The sequence below is a fragment of the Rhinatrema bivittatum genome, chromosome 12 (genome assembly GCF_901001135.1).
Source record: "Rhinatrema bivittatum chromosome 12, aRhiBiv1.1, whole genome shotgun sequence".
Lineage (NCBI taxonomy): Eukaryota > Metazoa > Chordata > Amphibia > Gymnophiona > Rhinatrematidae > Rhinatrema > Rhinatrema bivittatum.
Window position 1 is genome coordinate 56,791,075 of NC_042626.1, and position 14,207 is coordinate 56,805,281.

The 14,207-nt window shown below is 39.1% G+C and overlaps 1 protein-coding gene across 1 annotated transcript in view; it reads right to left on the bottom strand.

Annotated features, from left to right (window-relative positions):
* Positions 1-14,207, bottom strand: part of GPATCH8 (G-patch domain containing 8) — a 152,112-nt gene that overhangs the window by 59,957 nt on the left and 77,948 nt on the right. The window contains 2 exon segments of the mRNA XM_029573615.1: positions 122-208; positions 1,251-1,318. Of these exon segments, the coding sequence (XP_029429475.1) occupies positions 122-208; positions 1,251-1,318 (155 nt within the window).

A 14,207-nucleotide genomic window follows, 5' to 3' on the forward strand; every position in this document is an offset into this window, starting at 1 on the left:
CTTTAAGCACATTAAATAGACCTATTCTCCATGAAATACAGCAGACTTAACCAAGGAGAAGGGTTCCATGAACTTCAGAAACTCCCTCAGCCATCAAAAACAGAATTCAGGCAACACATACCTTGTACTTTTGCCTCAACTCTTCTGTATCTTCCTTCTCCACTTCCAGGACACGCCGCCGTTCTGTAGCATCTTCTGCATAATCCAGCTGAACAAAAAATATTAGTTTAAGTTCTCTGAAAACTAAGCAACAGACTGAATATTAACAGAACATACTTGAAAAAGTTTTGGGAAATCAATTAAATAAGTCAAATTTCTTTGTTTTAGAAAAGAGGGATCCAAACACACCCCCCCCCCCCCATACACTTATGCCCATGTCATTCACTAATTCCATCATAACCAAAAACTAAAAACAAACTAGAAATGATTAGCATCTGGTGGCCCATTTGAAAACCTGGTGATTTTAGTACAGTACAAGTGAACACCTATGATATTGTTAAAACACCACTACTATGAAACATAGAAATGACGGCAGAAGATAACCAAATGGCCCATCCAGTCCGCCCAGCAAGCTTTCACACTTATTTTCTTCTCATACTTATCTGATACTCTTGACCTTTATTAGTAACTTTTTGGTTCTATTTCCCTTCCACCCCCACCACTGATGTAGAGAGCAGTGCTGGAGCTGCATCTAAGTGAAGTATCTAGCTTAATTGGTTAGGGGTAGTAACTGCCGCAATAAGCAAGTTACTCCCACGCTTATTTGTTTACCCAGCCTGTGCAATTCAGTCCTTGTTGGTTGTTGTCTGAATATAAATCCTCTTTTCTTCATCCCCCCTGTCGTTGATAGCATGAGCAAACACCAAATGTCCAGGGAAGCAGTCCTAGAGAAATCAAGGCTCAGACATTGATAATAAAGCTTGCTATACCTTTGCAAGAGGTCCTTCCTAAGTGCAGTTATCTGAACACCCTAAATACTTTATTTATAAAGTATCATGGGCCATTCACCCAAATATCAGAGGTAGACACTTCTTGGGTTTCTGAAATTAGTGCAACAACTGGAATGTTGCACCTTATGGGATGCTGCAGAAAACCCTTGTTAGGTTCTATAAATTTTTCTGCAGATTGTGTTCGCATCTGAAGTACAACTTACTAATTTGTAATTGGAGTAGGAAAAAGCCATTAATTTCAGAGTAAAAGGAAGGCGCACCATTTCATTGTAGAAAGGCAGATTTCTTGGCTCAGCCTACCTCCATCTCCATGCGGCCCATGCCCATGACATCATACTTGACAACGATCGGAATGGGATCAGTTCTCCCTGTAATGGGAACATATAGACCTAAGGTGAGGGGTAGGGTCACGTGTACCAGTTCAGGTTACATTTTGGGTTTGGGTGGTTAGAGATCTTGCCTTAGAGTGCAGAGACCAGAAAGCTACAGTGAACCAAACAAAAGCCATTCTCACAGCTTACATCCCTACACTACTTCTGTACTCAGGAGATACTCAGGGATTAACTAGTCACTAGTGCGAGCAACTAACTCCATGATGGCAATCAACACAAGGAAAACTACTCTGGCTTATGACCAAACAAGAAAATTCCAGGTTTCCATGCTGGATGGTAAAACATTCAAGTCTCATCCAGATGTTTTCAATTGTACTATCCAGAATTTTGTGAATTCCCATATCAGTAAAGTTATTCTCTCCCATTCAACTGTTGCAGATAGGTTATAGTATTTTGAAATCTTAGCCCATCGGAGCAAACTTGAGAAGTTGGGAGGAAGAAGGGACAAAGTAACCAGAAAGGTTAACTCTTGAGTTTTGTTTCACCAATTTCAAAGCAGGTGTTCAGTTTTGTGAAAATAAGATAAAATATGGCTGGTGTACAGAGTGATAAGCCAGAATCTGTCTTTTTTTAAATAATTAGTCTCATCAAATTAGGCAAGCAGAACAACGTATTAGTAACAGATAAATATCTTGCTGCTTAGTAATGCTATACCTGTTTAGGAGCTTCTCTGACACCACTTGATACATATCAGTAAGCTGTGAAAAGGACTAGTTTGCAAAGAAAAATTGACTTTAAACTAATCAAACTATGCTGGAGATTTGTTGTCCTTTTAAATGTACCTTTAATCCACTCAGAACCAGCCAAACAAAGCAAAATGGGGGCAGACAAGCACTTTACTACCAGAGCTTCATTTTTATTGGTGGGGGCAGGGAGGGGACATTTGTCTTGGTTTCTTTTACATCACAACTTATGCTGTGCGTCATGATGTAAGCTCACAGACAGAGAAAAAACTTACCTAATCCGCCGCACACCTTGAGTTAAAAAACAAGAGGTTTACTTCCTTTTTGCTACTGATCATAGGTCAAGATGTGTTATTCAGCTGCTCTTGTGTTCTAACATCTTTATATTATACCTTTGGGCTGTATTGTCTCCCATCCTATTCAGGAGGAATCACATCATGGTAACTTAGCAGAAATAGGATTTGAAGTGAAGGGGGATGTCTCATGCTCCCGATCTAGGATTTTTTAAACTTGGTTGCTCCATTTCCAAAAACAGAGGCATCTTTTCCTAGCTCAATTATAAGAATAAGAACTAAAGAATTTAACAGTCTTCAAACAAAAGAAAAAAAAATAGCTACGTGTTTAGTAAAAACTAAACACCCACTTTTAGGCAAAACATTCCCTGTTTGGTCTACAATTTCTATACTGGAGAGCTTAATTTTGGAAACTGCTAGAACAGTTGTTAGTATGTAAAGCCCAATGATATAATAAGGCAGTGACTGCAGTCTTTAAGCAAAAGGACTAAAAATTAAAGACCGGGTTACAAAAATGACTTTCTGTGTACAGGTATCACTTTTATAACGTTTCGACTAGGGATTTACCAGTTTAAAGAAAAAAAGAGAGGTAATAAAGGCTCAAAATCCAATGGAAAGTTTCCAAATAAAATATGAAGAACGCTTTTTTTTTAAATAAAGAAATCCTGATTTGCTTTAAGTTCACGGCCCTTGACATGGTAAACCCCTGTCTAGAAATACTATTTCAGTACTTTTGCCTTTCTTAGGCAGTCAAAGTTTATTTTCATGTATAAAATTCAGTAGCAAGTGCCCGTCATGTTAGGTAGGAAGAAAAAAACAATATATATATAATATATATATTCTCAAGTTGGGAGATTACAGAATTTTTCATGTTGTAACTTTTTTTTTTTGAGAGGACAGGAATTTTTTTTTTGGTTTGCTTGTTTCTGTTTTCTGAATCGGGATTTACTTTTGCAGCTCTGACACAAACAGAAATAGCCCTTCTTAACAGTACCCTTTAATGAACAAGGAACAGACAGGTGTGCATAAAATAAAAGGAAAGGAAAGGAAATTTAGAAATAAAAAGAGAGACCAAGCAGAAGGATGAAGGCTACAACAGAGAGAGTAAAAGCCTAACATTGGTGCACTGATGACAAGAGGAAGAATTCAGTCTGAAAATAAAAAATTACCACTGCTAAGTTTACCATCACCACAACAAGTCCAGGATCAAAATGCTGTAAAAAAGAAACACCATTTGTTAGGCACAAATCAGAAGGGTGGGCACAAGCAGGCCCTTTGCAGCAGATACTCAAACAGGATGGCTTAGGGATGTGCTGGAAACAAAATCCCAGTTGCTTTGGGGGTGAGGAGGGAAAAGGGGCAAACAAAGCAAGAAGCAGCTGCCTTTTCACTCTAGTACAAGGTTTATGATGGGGGGGAAGGAGGGAGGAGGTTTCGTACACATGAACATTGTCTCTAGAACATGCAGTATTTGCTCCAGGGAATCAATAAAAAGGTAGATAAAAGTGTTAGAGAGACCAGCTTTTAATGCATCTGCCTCTGCAGCCTGTATCACTATAACATGATTAGTGCTTGGGCGTATAATTTCATCCTAAAGATCAGCAGAAGTAAAATTATTTATAAATACAGAAAGCTCATGGACAGCTGGTATTTTGAAAAGATTAGAGGGCCCTTCATTTTAAACTGACTGTCACTGAAAACATCTTAGGTTTTACAAAAACTATTTTTCCCTTTTTTTCCCCCCCCCGATTTTCACTCTAATTTAGATACACTCACACAGTATTATGTTCTGGTCTTTGTTGAATTCGTGATGGGCCTGAGCTTTGCGCCATCCATCCCCCTCCCCCAGTATAGAGCTATCCAGTACAATCCCTAAATGATTATTTCCTGTCTTCTCCTACCTCATTCAACACAAGAGAAGAAGCCGTGCAGCACTTCTCTCCACCAAAATAAACCCAACGTTTATAGAGAAAAAAAGAATTATTTATGCCTTGATTTCTTCTCAATTTTTGTTATAAAGACAGACATTTCAGAGGAAAAAAAATGAAATCTAAACTAAAAACGTCGGGGTAGATTTTAAAATATTCGCGCATGTGCACTTGGATGCGCCAGCGAGCGCACATGTATTAAAATCCATTGGCCACGTGCTTAATCTGCAGGCACATGTGTAGGCGGCGCGCGCAGGGGGGTGTGTGTAAATTTTTGCAAAGTCCGCACAGCGACACAATCGGGCCTTCTCCAGTTTCCTCCCAGTCTGCTCTTTAGGAACTTCCCTAACCCCTGCCTAACCTTACCTTCCCTCCCCTTCCCACCCTACCTTGCCTCAATTTTGTTATTTTATTACTTACTGTTCCTCAGGAGCAGAAGTAATTTATGCACGATGGCCGGCTGCTGGAGCTCGCTTCCCCGAGACTGGCTAATGGCCTCTGTCCTGCCCCACCCAGACCTTTCTCAGGGCCCAGCACTTGAGCGCATATTGCCACTTATGCGTGTGGCTGGGCCCTTTTGAAAATGCACGCAGGAACCAGCCAGGCGCGTAACTGGCGATTTTTACGCGCATGGCAGATTTAAAATTCGGCTGTTAAGATTGTAAGTCCTCTGGGGATAGGGAAATATCTACGGTACCTGAATGTAATCTGCTCTGAAGTGCCGAAAGATGGAATATAAATAAATATGAAGTCTATCATATACGCCAGCTTTAAATGGGTTAAATATGGGCAGATTTGATTGGACTCCCCAACCCCACACACTAAAGCACTAAATGGTAAACTGCTACGCATTCTGACATTAGATTCAACATAACCTAGGAAAGCTGAGAATTTACAATTGTGCTTCGGGAATTCAGTGCAGTCTTGGCCCCATTGATATGAATACAGTCCTCCTCCCATGCATTTCGAAAGCTCAAAGCCGCCAAGAAGCGAAAGAACGTTCATGGGGACGCTAGTGATGCTCCTAGGCCTGGTTTAGATCATGGGGATGAATATTAATTGACAAGATGCACTTTGGCAAATTACACAATAGCAGCATACCTGGCGACGTTATATGGGTGGCCCCTCGTTCCAGCGAGGACATTACAAGTTCACTATCTAGGTGCCTACTCCATTTAGTGACAAAAACCTTTGTAGGATGCTCTGGGCATGTGTGTGTGAAATGTGCTACAACTTATATGAAAGCTAGCTAGAACTGAAAGGACCTAAAGGGATGAAAACCCATTGGATCTTCCAGCAAATGTTACTCTAGATACAGGCTTGGTTTTCAGACATGCAGAGGATGTTCCTGTGGTCCTAGCAGATGCTATGTTTTTAAGTAATGGAGGGACACAACACAGACAGGTCTATCATTTGTGTTAAGTGTGACTGTAGTATCTGGGGGTATATGCCTTTGCCTCAAGGAGTATCAGATCCTTAAAAACAGTTCTGCTGGAGGCCAACATGCATATTCTTTTATTAAAGAGATTATTTATTATTAAAACTATCCTTTTAATTCAACTGTTCACAGAACAACTAATAACCTGCCACTAGTCTGCCTGCAAAGCAATGTCAGCTTTTGCACCGACTAGAGGCTTCCAGGGATCAAATCAAGAGAGCCATGGGAAAATGTACCTAAAAGTTGCAGAAGGCGCTACTACTATTCTACTTCTACTATTAAATTGTTAAAGCATGCTCTAAGCATGATGCTGGGCTTCTACTACACCTAAAGAAAAAAATGTTAGGTGAATTTCACTTAATGTCTATTTTAAACTCAAAATCCCAAAAGATCTTTGTGTATAAAATGTCTAGTTACTTGGTTCTTCCCATTAAAACTAGCCAGTTCAGAGGTATCCCAGCTAACCTGTAAGCAAAGGACATGCCGGATCTGAAACATGTCATGCATGCAGATATGACTGCTTCCCTTTTTGAGTAGTGAAAACTTGTTAAAAAGCCATGCTACTAGCCAGAGATACTTCTATTGAAAATACAGTACCTTGAGCATGCTGATGAGTCATTTGTATAAAGTCCAAACTATACGAGTCACAACAGAGGTTAGTACTCAGGTGCCTGGAGTTGTGCAGAAAATTTGACAGAACACTGGGAACTAAAGCTTGCATTAAATGTACTGCAATCCTAACCAGAAGTTAGTCAAGGTCAGCCCTCTGCCCTGCGCCCTCATCCCAACTTTCCACACCGCACCCAAGTACACAAAAGTCTTTATATGAGCAAACAAGCCAAAGCAGGATTCTGGGACGCAGCACAATGTTTTATTTCCTGTCACCTTCTTTATGGAGCCTGTACGTGCAGGTAATAATGCAACTCTAGCTAAAGGTTAACGTTAGAACACTGCACCTTAGCTAATGCCTCTATTGCACATTCTGAGGTATACAGACAAAGGACAGTACAAGGCCAACAGTGGGATAGATTTATAAAGCAAAATGGCCAGAACACCTGCAGTTCATGAACAAGGCAGGCTCCTGCTGAGCTTTGCTCTAAATATATTTTGAAAACAGGTACCTCAGGGAAAATTCATTGTATTTATACTCTAAAATGAAAACCAAAATAACTCTCATCTTAATGAATGCAGATATTGCCCAGCATGTCCCTGAAGATATCTGCTGGCAAACATTTGCTGAAATATTAATGTACACTTGCATTTAGAAAAAGAGGCATAGTCTAGATCTGAAATGATAAATTCCTAGGAGGAATAGTGGAAGAAACTAAAGGTTCTTTTTTGGTTTATTCTGGAGTAAAATATCCTTTTAATGAAAACAGACCAGCTATTTTCTCCTTGCATGTCTGTTTGTGACATGGTCCGATAGTAAAAAGAATTAAAAGATTCCTTCAAAAAGGCCTTAATCTTCTACTTACGCCTTAGTTTTTAAACCTGGCCAGCTAACTTTGCCAGATGTAGAAGAACAGTGTATGACTAAGTAACCTGACAGATCATGCAAATGAGGTAAGGAAAAAATGTTTATGTATATGTCTGTTTGTGATGTGATCAGATCTCATCAGATCAGCACAAGAGGTATCACTTGTAGTATTTCTATGACTATATTCTGAATGTGGCACAGCCAGTTCTTCATACATTATGCAAAGTGAGAACAGCTTACAGGAATACTCTCAGAAACAAATATACTGGCCAAGTTGCTCATTTTAGTAGAATATTTTCTATGAGATGGGGCAGAAGATGCTGCACAAATGTGTATGTAGAATTGTGTGCCATAAAAAAAATATCTCTCTCTCTCTATAGTGATTGGGATGCAGGGATTGTGATCCTTTGAGCATTTGTATACAGATATGCATTTTATGTATGAAGAAAAAGGCTGTTGGAGAACACTGAAATCATTGCTGGTTACACACCATGTACATCTTTGGCATCTGGATTTACAAAAAGCATTTTTTGATTCATACGAGTGATCTGGATGGACATACTTTATTAAGCCTAACTGGACACTAACTGAAGAGTCTGTGATGTTCATTATTGCTTTTGTGTTATAATACGAGTCATTTTAACTGACTGTTTCAAAGTGTAATTGGATCAAGTTGTGATTGGGTATGATGTGAGTGATTTTTATTGCATCCTAAACAGTGGAAGGTGCACTGTGCAAAGACTATATGCTTTGTCTGCAAAGAGCTGTCACGCAGGCACCTACACACACACAAGCAGGCCTACATACAAGCAAGCACAGGCACACGTGCACACACGGAGGCAGACACATACAGGCATATGCCCCCACACTCACAAAGGCACACATACTCAAAAGGCTGCTATAGACCAGGCACCTCAAGCAATACCGCACACTTTTCGTTAGTAAGAAACATTTTAAACTAATTACTGATCTTCAAGGATAATGGCACACGTAATATTTACTGAGGAATCACACATTTTTAGAAGTGGTAGCATGGGAATATTATTTAGACATTTTATATACCGTCGTTCCATATAAAGATCACAACGGTTTTCCAAATTACGTTCATATTGTAAATCAATGGTTACAGTTTAAGGGGGGGGTAGTATTCATAGACAGGAATTAACTCAAATGGGATGTTTAAATACATATTAAAGTAAAGATCTACGACAAAACTAATACTATGGGCAATTAATCTGAATTTTCACATGATTGTCAGTACATTGTATTGAGATTCTTACAGTCTCTTGTTAATTTAATCCTAATACCTCAATTAAAATCTCATTCTTCTTGCTAATGTAGTTCTCTGCATTCTGATGTTTTTTTAAGTTAGATTATAAGCATTTTTGAATAGCCATGTTTTTAGCTCTCGATTAAGTCTCTTTCTCTCTGGTATGAAGCGTAACTTCTCAGGTAGAGTTCCAAACTTTGGTCCTGCTATGGAAAATACACGATCTCTTACTTGCATCAGATGCGTACTTCATACTGTAGGAACAGTCAATAGACCTTTATTTTGAGATCTTCGTGTTCGCTGAGGTGCGTATGGTTGTAATGTCACGCCTATCAGACTCATGTTACTGGAGTGAATGATTTTGAATATTAACATTAAAACTTTATAATAGATTCGGGATTGTACTGGCAGCCAGTGCAGTGAAACTAAGGGTGTGATGTGATCAAGTTTCCTTGTTCCTAATAAAAGTCTTGCTGAAGCATTTTGTAATAACTGTAATGGTTTTAAGAGACATGCGGGAAGACCGAGTAATAGGGAGCTATAGTAATCTAGGTTTGAGAGAAGTAGAGTTAGAAATACAGTCCAGAAGTCTCAAAGGTTAATAAAGGTTTCAGCCAATGTAATATTTGTAACTTGGCATAGCCCGTATTGATTAATTTTTTTATGTGCTTTTTCATTGTCAAGTTTTCATCTAGCTGGATACCTACATCCCGTAATTGATCTGAGGAAGTAATTTGAAAATTACCCAGGTCAAGAGCCAGAGGTTTAACTACAGAAGAATTTATGCTTCACTAAATGATTTCTGTCTTTTGGGAGTTTAAAATTAGTTTAAGTTGAGATAGTTCATATTGTATTGCTTTCATGGTTTGAGTGTCGATGCAGTATTTTCAAATGATTTGGAGAATGGAATGTAAAACCATATGTCATCAGTATACAGAAAGAAGGTAATTCCTAAATCAGCCATTAATTTACAGAATGGGAGCATATTGAATAGTGTAGCTGAGAGAGCTGAACCTTGAGGGACACCTGTCTCAATATGGAAAGTATCAGATATGCGATTGCCCAATTTGACTTGGAATGTCCTATTAGACAGAAAGGAAGAGAACCATCTGAGGACATTACCTTTGATCCCATTATTGCTCAGTTGATGGCACAACAGGGTATGATCCACAGTGTCAAAGGAGGCAGTTAAATCGATTAGTACAAGAAAAAGATTCTTCAGCATCAAACCTTCGTAGAACAGTGTCCATTAAAGAGAGAGGAGAAAGTCTCAGTTGAATGAGGTGTCCTAAATCCAAATTGGTTTGGGAAGAGAATATCGTGGTCTTCCAAATGATTTACAATTTGAGATAGCTTTTTCAAGTATTTTTGAGAGAAAGGCCAAATTAGATATTGGACGATAGGGACAAGGTAAAAGGAAAAGCTCAGTATAACAAGCAAAGATGTTTAGAACCTGATTTGAGTCCCATCTCTCTTAGGCGCAATGTACTAGAGGTTTTTTTTTCCATTTTTGAGTCTATGGGAAAAACATAGTTTGTCTGGCACTTTGTCGTGTGACTATAAGCAAGTCACTCACTTCTCCATGCTCAGTCGCTCAAATCCATATTATCATTTTAACATCTTACTAATATTGGGCTGGACAACTAACAACTGGAAGGGTCAAACTGTGGTAGTAGAAGGAACAGAAACTAGAGATCCATAAGCTTGGTTATCCTGTAGCCAATTATTTTTTTATCCCTCTTACCAAAATGGCTATAGCTTCAAAACCATGCACTCTTGCATGGGGGTTTAAGGGCCAATCGGTATTGAGTTCTTCCCCCAGAAAAAAACCTTGGCCAAAATTTCAAGTTATCTTCTTTGGAAAGAATATGGTGCCTAATGATTAGAACATGGAACACAATTTCAAGCTACACCAATGACTTTGACTGGGCAATTAACTATCTCCCTGCACCATGAGACCCAGCTGAAAACAAGGTATTGAACTTACTGTGGCTTTCCTGCAAAAAATAAAATGTTTTTATCTACGTTATATATCCTCAATGAACGTTTCCACCTAGCTAATTCAGAACAAATCAAAAAGGTACAAGAGGGAGGGAGGTTACCTTTTCCTTCCCTATAAAGTTTCTCTTTCTAATTGTACTGTCTGCTCTCATTATACACTCCTTTTTTGTTTCTTTAAAAGAAATGATCTTTTGATATGTTTGTTCTGGTTTGTGTCCCCTGTTGCCCTTTTATGCCCTTGACTTAACAGGAAAAACACTTTCACTTCCTGATGTGTAAAACCCTAAAAGGAATTTACCAATACTGTATTACAGGCTTTAGATATGCTGTATATCACTTCGAGCTTTGTTTGGAAGTGATAGATAAACAGCAATTAAAAAAACAAAAACAAAAACAGAACAGCATCATGAGACATCCTTAACTGAAGTGGTCTCACATGTATCTTAAATAAATGGGGCACAAATACCACTACATCTGTTCTAAAACACTAATAATGACATTTGACTAGAATAGTGCCAAAACGTAGATCACAAAACCTTGAACTATTTATAATTTATAATTAAACTGTAATGTAAAAATGTCATACGCAGTTTTGCAAAACCCCTTATCAATTAGCTTAATTTCAATACACATCCCTACATTTCCCCTTTATTTACTCATTCTAAAAACATCACAAAAACAGAGACAAACCACTGATATGAAAAGACAACACTAAAATTTGAACGTAAATACATATAAAACATTCAAACACAACAAAATAAAAACAAAACATTATGCTCTGTATAGTAGGTTGTGTGATGTCTCATTGGGAAGTATGATGAGCATATGAACCAAGCACATCACCGTTCTTGATAGTCCACACAAACAGCTTTAACGAAAAAAAAGAATTCCAGCAGGATCTGTTGAAATAGTGTTTGATCTCCACTCAGTGAGAATATGAAGGGACTTTTCAATTATAAAAGCCTTCATGTTGTGTGACTTGGTGCCATGAATGGATTGCTTCTTTGCCTCTTTTTTTTTTTTACTATTTCAACAGATCCTGCTGGAATTCTTTTTTCATTAAAGCTGTTTGTGTGGACTATCAAGAACGGTGATGTGCTTGGATCATATGCTCATCATACTTCACAACGAGACATCAAACAGCCTCCTACTATACAGAGCATAATGTTTTGTTTTCTTTTCTTTGAATGTTTTATATATATTTATGTTCAAATTTTTATGGTGTCTTTTCATATGAGTGGTTTGTCTCTGTTTCTGTGATGTTTTTAGAATGAGTAAATAAACGGGAAATGTAGGGATGCTTATTGAAATTAAGCTAATGGAATGAGATAAGGGTTTTTGCAAAACCGTGTATGGCATTTTTACATTAGAATTTAATTATAAATAAAGAGTTACGGTTTTATGATCTACTTTTTGGAACTATTCTAGTCAGATGTCATTATTCTTAAATAAATGGACCAGCAAGCAATGCTTAACAGTCATCGAGCTTTGCTTCACTAGAGTTGTCATGTCCCAGATGTTATGCTGCTGTGTATAAGCCCATTAAGCCTGAATTATACTTTTATTTTCTTTTTGGGGTGGGGTAATTGAACCAGCAATAATGTTATGGAATACCATGCCCACCGAACTGCGCCTTGAGCCATCTCCCAAAACTTTCAAGCAAAAACTCAAGACATGGTTATTCACACATGCCTATACTTGAAATAAATATGTCCTCCCCTCCTTTACCTGCCCTGCCTTTCTACCAGACACCCCCTGTCTATATACCATCTCTAACTTCCCCTATTTCTGCTCCTACTCTAATGATCCTACCATATAATTGCTCCTAATCTAAGATTAGCACAATCGCTCCCCTCTTACCACTTCTAATTTAGAACTCCATCACCCTCTAACCCTCTCCCTTAGCTTTTACCTATTCTCCTTGAACCCTCTTTACTCTATAGTGTTGTTTTAATTCAGCTCAGTTAAGTTACAACTAAATGATAGTTCTGTTTTTATTTTTAAAAGATTCTACTAATTTTATGTTCAAATATTTATATACTTGCCTTTTTTAATTGTATAACGCTTATATAACTCTGTTAAATGTAAAACGCTCCGGCGTAAGTTCCTGTTCACTGTACACCGACGTGATATCTTTGATGAGCGGCGGTATATAAAAATTTATAAATAAATAAATAAATGTAATTTTGTTTTACAGTCACAATCCTGTGTATAATGGGGCTGCTCCCAAAGTCCAAATGAAAGTGACAACAGAATATCCCCCTTTCCCCCCCCCCCCAATACATTTACATAGCAACATGTCTCAGCCCACACCAGAGCACAAGCTACTCCCACTCCCCACAAGACATTAAGCTAGGGATGTAAGCATGTGCTGTTGAGCAGAGCACAGACTTTAGGATTGACACTATTAATTACTGTCAAGCATGCGGTCCCTCTTTTCATTCAGCTGATGCAGAATCAAGAACATGTGATGCAGCAAGACACCCTCCCCTCCCCCCCCCCCCCAAAAAAAAATAAATAAAATTTACAGCTGCGGTGATTGTTCTGAAAGTTAAAATTAGCAAAAGCAAGCTGTGGGTTAGAGGGTAGCAACATACTAATTAAAGTCTTGTTCACACAATACAAGCATATCTCACCTAACCGGAAGAAAAGCATGCCAGTTTAATGACACCCTTGGGCACTGCGCAATGATACTAAAAAACAAAACAGCATATAGATCAACTGCTATGGGTCGGTGATCTCTGAAGTTCTGAGAAACTCAGCCAAAATATACACAGCAATTAAAAGCTTCAGGCTCCCCAAACACAACAACACTGGCATGTTGGAAAGGCACATCATCCTTGTTCCACTACCTTGTCGGGAGGAGAGGTGCACAGTAACATAGCTCACAGAATTTTAAGTGTGGTGAACATAACCTTTTCCATAAACCTCTGGGATATATTTTAGATGGGGCAAGAGGTTTATTTTAGAAATATAGCAGTACATGGGAGAACAAATGAGAACAGAAGAGACCAAAATGGTCCATCCAGTTGAGGCTCGTCCAATTTAGATATGCGCACACAAAATCCCTTATGCAACCCAACACCATCTGCTTCCTCCTCTTACATCTTTGATCTGTCCCCCTCAACCCATTTCCCAGCATTGTGCTGAGCACACTCAAATTCAGCCAGTTGGCCTTTTTAGGCCCTGCCATCTTCAACTTTGTGTCTCGATTAAAGACAATATATGAAGGACGGTCAGGAAGTCGGGGTGCAAAGGACAACTGTGGACAGGGCACGCAGAATACCACCACATTGAGCCATGTCCACAAAGTGCTATGAGTCCACTGGAGACCGGAGCCATAGTATGGCTGGAGTGTCTGGGGCAGCTCAGTTCTACTCTCCCTCCCCCCACCCAAATCTCAGCTTGTAGGAAAGGCAGGCAGCACAGCAGCAATATAGTACTTCAGGCCGTGGCATCCTCTGCTGCCAGGTCCCCATTGTTGCATTTTGCCTTGCGTGGTTAAAAACGTAACAGTGGTCCCAGGCAGGAGGAGGAGGATGCAGCCTGTGGCACTGCACTGCCATTATATGAGGAAGAAGGGATGGAAGACAAAAAGTGAGGGGATCTGAAGGATTGCAGAGACAGGGAGAGTGAGGGCAGGAATGGAAATAGAGTAAGAGTATCTGAGGGGCTGCGAGGAGAGGCAGCATGAGTGAGAAGTGTGGGAGAGATTAGAGGGGAGTGAATGAGGAGACAGGCGTGAGTGCGGGGATCGGAGGTGTTTTGTATTGAA